Source organism: Asterias rubens, chromosome 7, assembly GCF_902459465.1.
Source record: "Asterias rubens chromosome 7, eAstRub1.3, whole genome shotgun sequence".
In the NCBI taxonomy this organism is placed as follows: domain Eukaryota; kingdom Metazoa; phylum Echinodermata; class Asteroidea; order Forcipulatida; family Asteriidae; genus Asterias; species Asterias rubens.
In genome coordinates, this window is record NC_047068.1 from 3,859,634 (window position 1) to 3,869,740 (window position 10,107).

Sequence of the window (10,107 nt, forward strand, 5' to 3'; positions counted from 1 at the left end):
CAAAACAAATACAACATAAGACAAGTATTAATATCATAGAATACAATGAAAATTATCAAATTAATGAATAATCTAAGTAAAGACATGTAACAAGCTAATGTATGTGGATTTCAACAAATGAGTTTTCAGCAAGTTTTTAAACAATGGAATAGAACTACAGCATCTGATGTTAATAGGTAAAGCGTTCCAAAGTTTAAGAGCACTCAAGAAGTTAAAGAGCACACTTTGTTTGTAATTTTAGTTCAAAGTGATTAAAGTGCCCTCTTTTTTACTTTCTGTCAACCCTGTCTGGACGGGTAAGGATATAACTTGGACCTAAAAATTAAGTGGCAGCCAGAAACTGAGTTGGAAGATTTCTGAATATAAATTAATAAATCCTCAGCAGTCTCCTGCCACCATTATTTTTTTCACTCATTTTTATTTACAAAAAAAAAGGAATGTCTCAAAAGTATAAAATTAAAAAGAATTAAAAAATGGCAGCAGGATACGGAAACTTTTCGTTCTTTCTTGCAGCCACAAAATTATAAAATAATAGACGTTCTCCAGTACATTTCATAATAATTGTCTTGAGTCGGTCGAGTTGTCTCGAGATGAGCGGGCCCGGGGCGTGCACGTCCGTGCGCTTGTCCCACGGCACGCACTTCCTTGCTCGTTCTCCTGCTCGTTGACCATTCTCGTCCTCGACAGACTCACAGAGAACGTAAATTTAATTTATCACTAAATAAACCACTACACTGACTGTGCCAGCCCGACTGCCCTTTGGTTTAGACTATTTAATGATGAAATGAATACAATTTCTCCACGAAATAAACGGTACTCACCTTCATTTACTAACGACGGCAAAAACTTCGAGTTTGACACATGCACAACTTTTGACACTGCGCGCCGCCATCTTTGAACATATGAAAAGGAAAACAACAGTGTATTCTGCGCTTGCGCACTTTATAATGGTAACCACAACAACTTCGCGAATGGACGTCGGCACTGCAAAACATAATGAGCTGAATATTTCGAGTCATTATTTACATAATTTTGAGTCGAAATCTATTTAATTTGTGAGACAGGACTGTAAAAGTTGAAGTTAAACGGTGATTACATCAATCCTGAGTTATGGACGAGCCCCAGGAAGGCAAGAAGGAAGAGAAGGAGACCGATTTCAGACGACTGCAGAGTTATCCACTCATTCGGGTAATATGTTGGACAATTCGCCCCAATACAATATATCGCCCCATCCCCCACATTTTTCTTCCTGTTTCCCTGTTTTTACTATGATATTGAAATATAGTTAATTGGACAAGTTGCCCATTGAAAGTTTTATTGCATGCCAAGGGCCCAAGTGGTCAAGGATAAGAAAGATATTGAATGAATCATTGTTATTTAATTTAATTTTAATGAAGGAAGTGAAGTGATGATTGAAATTAATAATATTAATATCAACAGTTGAAAAAATCAAATATTAATTATTAGGCCTATATACAAAATAATTATTAATATTATTGATTGATCGATGTCGTGTACAACGTTTCAATCTGTTTCAATCATTCAATTAAAAAAATTAACTTATTAAACAAATATTTCATTAAAAAAAAATTAAATTCACGTTTAATTAATTTACCATGTTTACACTACACTTACATCATTTTATGCTCGAGTCGACTATATATGCCACATCACTTGCTCAAGATACCCCGCTGTCAGAAAAACATTCCACCACTTGTTGTGGAGTGTTCACACAAATTATGAATATCATTAAGCATGACATGATCAATCATTTTCTAAAATAACATTTTGATGTTTTTGTTTCCTTCACCACAGCATTCAGACATGAATGAAGAAATGAGAACAGAAGCAGTGGAGTTATGTGTAACAGCATGTGAAAAGTTCTCAAGTAATAATGAGGTAAAACTAAGGGCATAAACGGGTACATGTATACTCCAAGAACATGTATTACTACTAGGTTTGTTCCGCTATCGTTCGACGAGACAATAGCGGAACGAACCTCATACTAGTTCTAGGAATAGTACATGTACATCAAAGCATATCACTTTAAATTACAGGTGTTCCCAACCCTCAAGCACTGAATCCAAACTCTCAAACATATCCCCCTACATGAACCTTAGAACCAAACCCCTACCCTTCACTCAAACACATAACCTCCAAATCCAACCAACCCTAACCCTCCCCCTCAAACTGCAAAACCAACCCCTGCCCTCACACCAAACCCCTACCCTCACATCAAACCCCAGCCACCCTTGAACCCAATTCATCCACCCTCCTGCAAATTTAACCCAAACCTTGCAACAAGCAACAACCCCTACCCCCTCTACACTCAACTTTAACCTTTCGATACAAACCTTTCATGGAACCCAATTGCTACGTCCCCATAACCCACCCTCACACTCAACCTCGTCCCTTACACTCACAGAAGTGAAATGAAAGGAAGTGCAAAGAAAGGGCATCAGAAGAAATATAAGATGAACAGAAGAAATTGTCAGAAAGGAAATACAGCTTGGGGGGGGGGGGGTTGTAGAAGGAACCGGAAGTGAAACAGAACCACAGAGATCAGTGGAAACACAAAAGAAGGAATGAAAAAGTGGACAATTCTATGATAAATTGATTAGTTTTTTTCACCAGTCATTTGGGTAGGTAAGCATTTTGCATTCAGCTGCGATTCCTGTTATAATCTCCATGTTTCCATTCTTCTTTTTTCCAGACGGCAGCAAAGATGATCAAAGAAGCGATGGACAAGAAATTTGGTTCGTCCTGGCACGCGATAGTCGGTGAAGGATACGGCTTTGAGATCACCCATGAGACCAAAAACATCCTTTACTTATTCTTTGGTGGCAACATGGCGGTGACTGTTTGGAAATGCTCCTAAATTGTGTATTATATGTATTTATTCTGTCACTAGATGGATTTAGATGTAGAAATTGTCACTTTTTTGTATCATTGATTCTTGGGTCTGCTTTTTGAGTTACATTTATAAGTACTTCCTTTGTATTTATTTATGTTATTGATGTATTCCTTAGACACTGTATTAAGTGGTACATTTATCCCCTAGTAGCATACAAACCTAAAAGGGGTACATGTACACATGTAGGTATGTCTGTCCTGTTAACCAGTGTTGGGAGGTCTTAACCAAAGTCTTGACCTCGGTCTTAATCTCGAACAGTAAGGTCTAGGTCTCCCCCTCTGACTGTAAAGTCTGGGTCTCGATCTTTGTCTCGGAAGATGGGGTCTCGATCTTTGTCTCGGAAGATGAAAATGCTGCACAATTTTTCAATGTTAGTATTTTGAGGGGGTGTGGCTAAATTAAACAAAGGTAAAAGTTAAACAGCAAATCGCCTTTGATTCTGTGCCTGTGATTAAGTTGAAGGAAGGCCAGGTACTTTGTTCATGGAAGGGCAAAGAAGTTTTTTTCTATGATGGGCAATTCTATGATGGGAAATTTAAGGGGCCCCAAGGAATTTGCCTCTGGATGCCAAAAATGTTTACTGTCTGTCTGTCTGACTAGCTATTTTTGGGAGACAAATAGGCCTGTGTGTCCCATCACCAAGATTATTGTGATGATGGCGTCAAATGAATTGGGTCAATACATTACATTAATGGTTACCATACTGTTTATGTTCCTTATTTCACAAAGTACTTTAACACTCGGGGATGCAGCACATAGTACTTTATTGCACAAACACTGACTTCCATTACCCAGCTCACATTTCAGTGTACCTGGTAAGTCTTAATAATTTGTTTATTGATTATATTTTTTTACTAATTGATATAAAAAATCAATATTCTTTGCTTCCATTATTTACAGAGCCGTAAATTATGCACATCTTATACACTGTGTCCATTATTAAACTACAATACATGAAGAATATACTGTCAGCATTACAAGTACTATGATTGCTATTTCATATTTTAAGTAAAAATCTTGGCCACTCCACACAAAAACAGGAAAATCCTACTAAGGTTGCTAAAGTTTATTAAAAGCTTGTAAGCAAAAAGGTTGAACATGACGTAGTAAAAATCAGCCTTATTGCAAATGATGTCAAAAACTCAAACAACACCCACACTGAGGTCAATGGTCTGAGGTCAAAGGATGACCTAGTGTTAGCCGTGAGTTGTGGTGGCACATAAACATGTTCCAATAATTTGACCTTTGTGATTATAGATGGATTGCACATGACGTCATTGACCACTATCTATGATGAAATGTGCACGCGGAAAAGGGCAACATTATCTGAGAGTTGTGCTCAGCGCTACACGTGTGCACTTTTCAATTGTTTATCATCGAATGTGGCGGTTGATGACGCTATGTTCAATCCGTCTATTGCACCTATAACAAGTGTCTTTTAAATGACACTTTGTTTGAAGGTGGCAAGCTTTGTTACTCACTTACTACATTATACTTAAAATTGATAGAATATGACAATATCAATTGAATGTATTCCTCTTTTAACAATTGATTTGTTTGGTGCAGTTTGTTTGGGTTCTTCTTGATAAGGAAAATATGTACAGCTACAAGTTTGTTTTTAAACGCTATTCTTTATCGATATTTGTACATAATTTTTTTAATAGTGTAATGATAAACTTCCTTAAGAATGTTTTAAATCTTTGTTTGATGTTCTTTGCGGTCAAATTGTATTACTCTCCAAAAATAAATACAAATACCAACACAGCTGAGAGTGTTAATTGAGTGCTGATTTATGGATGTATTGAGTTGCACAGTTGAGAAGATGGTTATAACATCATATGTGTTTTGGAGTTGACGTGAGGGTGGTAAATAGGACATATTTTTACAGTGTTTTATGAAGCAGAGTTACAGGGGACCTATGATTTGTGTTTTTGTACGACCCGACAGAGCACCGAGAAGCATTTCCACTCGACCCTTCCTCGGAACTTTCCACAAGATTTCAGGCATTGTATAGGATATTTGGAACCCTGGATAGACCGGAAAAAAGTACATGCAATAATAAGACATTACAACCCGACCTTCACCAAATCCATCAAAATCTACCAGGCACTCATGTCACTTGCTTGACTTTAAAACTAGTATTAATGCAAACCAAAACATAAATAGACAACTCCTCAAAACTATTCCAGGGTATCCCTGACTGCAAGATGACTACAAGATATCTCAAAGTAGTCCAATTCTATTGTGGATAACTTTGGGGGAATTATTGCAAGACCATATTTAACAAGAACAGGCAATATGTGTACAAGATACCTTATTCACACACCTGGAGATTCTTATTTACTGGAAATCAACCAACCAGGTGGCCCAGGTTAGGCGCTTAAAATGACTTCAGATAAGTACCAAGATTTATGAGTGTCCTTGGGCAAAAAGCAAGGGGGGGGGGGGGTCAGTACCAAAGTATGACCCCACCTTTAAAGGCAGTGGACACTATTGGTAATTACTCAACATAATCATCATCATAAAACCTTTCTTGATTACGAGTAATGGGGAGAGGCTGATAGTATAAAACATTGTGAGAAACAGCTCCCTCTGAAGTGACGTAGTTTTCGAGAAAGAAGTAATTTTCAACGAATTTGATTTTGTGACCTCAGATTTAGAATTTGAGGTCTCGAGATCAAGCATCTGAAAGCAGACACCTTCGTCTGACCATGGTGCGTCAGGGGTGTTTTTTTCTTTCATTAATATCTCACAACTTCGAAGACTGATTTAGCTCAAATTGTCACAGGTTTGTTAATTTATACATATGTTGAGATACACCCACTGTGAAGACTAGTCTTTGACAATTACCAATAGTGACCAGTGTCTTTAGGTGATCATTAATGTCTGCTGTTGGATTCTGATGGATTAAAGTTTGTTGTATGGCTATTGTTCGCTCTACGTCTGTTCACTTTCAAGATTATGAATGAATATCAAGGCATCTCTCTGGTATACATCGTCAACATCATGAACAATCAATGAGCGGCTCTTGCTGGAATCTTTAGCCTCTGCTTCCTTTCTGCCTTCGTAGTAAAGTTCAAAGAATCTATTCACGCGGTCATTACTCTCGTCCCACTCATCAAAGAAATCATCATCATCGAGAATGACTGGTTCATACACCATGCAAACACCTACATACACTAATGTGTGGATGTTCTTGGCGAGAGTTTGAAGTATTGCGATCTGGTCGTGGGAGTTGAAGTTATTATTGCGCATCGTTACTGCAACCAGTTTCTTCAGTTTGTGGCTAACGCGCCCCCACCATGCACCGACTGGAGATTCTATGTGGCGAAGGTGCGTACGATCAATCCCTAGATATTCCAGCGTGTCACCGGCGTTACACAGGAGTGTCTCAAGGGAGAGTGCTTCAAGCTTTAGATTGTTGGAGCTGATAACAAGTTCCTTTAAATTCTTTGCATGAATGGAGTGGGCAAGATATGAAATATCCGCTGGTGATAGTCTACATTCGCACAGATACAGGCATGAAAGCGGCTTGGTGAAGGGCTCAAGGAGCACCCTCAGTGACCCAGTCAAGACATTCTGGCTCATACCAAGTCTCTGTAGACTCGTCAAGTTAGAGAAGGCCCTCGCTGTGAGTTGAGCAATGTCAAGGTCTCTTGTTGTATTGATTAAATTGTATGTTAGACTCAGGGCTTGGATGTTGGAGAACCTACTCAGAGCTGGAACTACGCCTAGGAGTCCCTGGTTCTCCAGTCGATTGAAGTCCATGTTCAAACCAATTGCAATCTGTTAAAACATAATTAATTACAAAAAATTATCATCTCTCTGAAAAGAATTTGAAACTTCTCGTGACGGATACAAAAACTAGTACGGTTTGCAAAATAAGAAATGTTGACAACGAGTATTTAATTCAGTTCAACAATGTTCAATTAAATATTCAGTTCAATATTCAATTTAAAATTCAATATCCAATATTCAATATTCAGTATTCAATATTCAATATTCAACTCAAATGCTAGCATACAAATGCTGGCATACAATCTACAAGCAAGGAAGTACAACAATCCAAACAAAATGAAAACACAAGACCCTTACAGGACTTCCCAAACAGTAATAATTTAAAATAATTTTAAAACATAAAGACAGTAGACACAGTAAAAAGTATCTAATATGGTTTGCAGTAACATTGTACATGTATTCATAAAATTTACAGTGTAAGTTGTGGTGGCTCTGAAAAGAATTAGTGACGTAACATCACTTACATTTGGCTCAACAGTACGCTCCAAATGTCATCCGGAGAAAAAAAAAAAACAATCGATTGGATTTTTCTGAATAAAATACCACCAATTCTTTTTATATTCAAAAAAATAATTAAATTTGAATACAAATTTGAGCCCTGCCATGGACTCTCTGTTTGGTTTTACATCGCCCAGAACCGCAGAGAGTATGCAAAGACCAAACATTAGAAAAATACTTACATCTGGTTGTATAAGTTTAAAGACTTTTGCCATGCGATCACTGCCTAAGGACTTCATGAGCAAACGACGACAATGTATTCTCAGGTTGCTGTGTTTTTTCAGAAGGCTTTTGATCTGAGAGTAGTTTTCAGAGTTGATGGATAAGTCTATTACAACGGTGTGTACCCTCTTGACTGGGGAATCCATTATCTTTTGAAGAGCAGCAAGGCAAGTTTCTCCACCTACAATTCAAAAATATAAAGGATGTGTACAATTGAAACAACAATGATCCAGTGATGAAGAGTGTCATGGCCGAGTGGTTAAGAGCATCAAATTCAAGTTCTGGTGACTAAGTCACTAGAGTGTGGGTTCGAATCCCAGTCATGACACTTGTGTCCTTGAGCAAGATACTTTACTATAATTGCTTCTCTTCACCCAAATGCGAGGGTAGAGGTTGATATTGTGAATAAAAAAGCTTTTTGGAGCGATATAAACTGTTGCCAAGGTTGTATACTCCCACTGTTATTGTGAAATGCGCTATGTAAGAGTTATTATTATTTATATTTATTTTAATTTTAACTTAAACACATCATTGAATACATGGTGTTTGAGGTATTTCATGATGAATGTGATGTGTCATGTGTAATTGGTTTGCGATATTACCATGTCATCTACTGTCAGATAGATTATGTTCTTTTGAGAACTTGTCTTGCTTTATTCTACCGCATAGTAGATTTTTTGAAAAGTCGGGGGACTTCTCTACTACCGCAGAGTCCAAAATTGTGTTCTACAAAATGGTAGACTGTGTAAGTTCACAAAGTAAAAGGAACATCACAAAATTTTGAGAGATACTTGTGAGAATCATTAAACATCTTTCAAACCATGTTCAGGCTAGATACTTCATGGAGGCAACAGATTAGATTGCCTCCATGCCCCCGGTCATTGCTTTGGTGCCCTTGAAATGCTCTGGAGTCTGATAGAAATTTACAAGTATGCATTGGTACCCTTGCCATTTCAAAAATGAAGCATGTGGCATGTTCGTTTCATATCAAATCCTTTTAATGATAATATTACTCATCGGAAGGCTATGTGCCCCTCTGCTTTAACTTACTTAGAGGAATATCAGAAATATCCAGCACACCAAGTCTTGACAGACCATCCGGATCACATACGCCAGCCACAATGTGCATTATCATTTCAGTTGTCTTCTTCTCACTACTCAAAGTCAGTCTGTGTCTCGTCAACGTTGCCATCAGCTTCAAGGTGGAGTCTGGCCATCTACGGACTATGCTCGTCAAACAGAGACCCGGGGCTCCAGGCTTGTAGGTCAGCAGAGCACTGCAGGCATGTCCGAGTAGGACGTCGTACAGATCCCGAGGCACAATGTTCAAACAGGCACGGGTCATATGCGAGGAGGCTGTGACAAGCGCAGAGGTGCGATCCAGGAGTGTTGGGACAGAGTCTGAAGGACCTAAGATCTTTTTGGCCGGGGTGTTTGCGCCATACATTAAGTCAAATGTGAACATGATGGAAATCTCTGAAGAGTGTAGTCCATGGAACCTGGTCTGAATTTGAAAAATGAAAAGAATTTACCTTTTGGCAAGTTGTTTTCAAAAAATATGCAATCAGTTTGAACTCATTACATTAGTCAAGACATTAAGTTTATACATCATCAACTGAATATATTTATGGGGTTGAGTTTCCAAACAGTGCTAAAATAAGTCCACATGTGTTATTGGAAAACATGCAAAATCTCAAATCTGACGAACATATTTTCACTCTTTTTTATATGAACAACAATAGGCCTATTAACCCCAATATAATAAGTTATATTATTTACAGTGAACAAAAATTTGACAGATTTTGCATACTTCCCATTTATGAAACCCAAAGTATTACCTCATATTACAATAAGTACCATGTTAATTTCTTGTTGTGGAAAAGGACTTCATGAGGAAAGATTATTGGCAGAAATATAGAGGAGGTGTCCCCTTAATTCCACTGGAAGCCACGCCCACTCCAGTCCTAGTTTTACTCCTTAGTAATTTACTATTATAGTAACTATAAGGAAAGTTATCCCTTCAAAGACTGAGGTCTTCTCGGGATGACAAGTTTCTGTCTCAACTCTCAACTCAAGAAATGCTTTTGAACCATTAAACTGGGGATTTGTGTGTGGCAAAACTACACACCAACGAATGCCAGCTTTTTGGAGAAGTGTATTGTTGCACTACTTCACTTGCTTCCTTCACTTGCTCCAAGCTTGATATGATGCCGCAGGCCTTACAATAAACGCAATGCCTTTTAAGGAATTTTATTTAAGTTCATAAATAAGTACAAAGATTGGGCTATATGAGTATGACTTACCCACAAAACAGAATATAAATGCAGTACCACTCCGAGGTAAATGATGTGTTTTTGTGAACCTGACGGAAAATAACACTAGTGATAACGCCCTCTATGTTCCAACGTGTACATTTTGCCCTGAACGTTGGTTGAGTGTGTACACGAACTAAGACTATATGAGAGTGGGCATGCACCGCGTACGTTCTACTTTTGCTGGAATTCGCGTTAGCCTAGTCTTGGTACAAGTTTTTATTGTTGAGTTTGTACATCTTCTGACCTACTAGTGCCTGGGCCAAGGCATCAAACATAATTCGGCACTATAGGCAGAAATAATTTGGATACATGTTCATCAATCAACCAAAAGGAAAAGATATTACACAGCTTGAAAAAAAG

The 10,107-nt window shown here is 38.0% G+C and overlaps 2 protein-coding genes across 2 annotated transcripts; one reads left to right on the plus strand and one right to left on the minus strand.

Moving 5' to 3' along the window:
- The first annotated feature begins 957 nt into the window (after window positions 1-957).
- Window positions 958-3,872, plus strand: LOC117292253 (dynein light chain 4, axonemal-like). Its single transcript, XM_033774241.1, has 3 exons — window positions 958-1,188; window positions 1,816-1,899; window positions 2,714-3,872. The coding sequence occupies exons 1-3, from the start codon at window positions 1,111-1,113 to the stop codon at window positions 2,876-2,878; spliced, it is 327 nt and encodes a 108-aa protein (XP_033630132.1). The 5' UTR covers window positions 958-1,110; the 3' UTR covers window positions 2,879-3,872.
- Window positions 3,873-5,708: 1,836 nt separating this feature from the next.
- Window positions 5,709-9,798, minus strand: LOC117292254 (leucine-rich repeat-containing protein 14-like). The gene is made up of 4 exons (XM_033774242.1): window positions 9,736-9,798; window positions 8,483-8,936; window positions 7,393-7,613; window positions 5,709-6,700 (listed from the first exon to the last, which is right to left on the minus strand). The coding sequence occupies exons 2-4, from the start codon at window positions 8,895-8,897 to the stop codon at window positions 5,852-5,854; spliced, it is 1,485 nt and encodes a 494-aa protein (XP_033630133.1). The 5' UTR covers window positions 8,898-8,936; window positions 9,736-9,798; the 3' UTR covers window positions 5,709-5,851.
- Window positions 9,799-10,107: the final 309 nt, after the last annotated feature.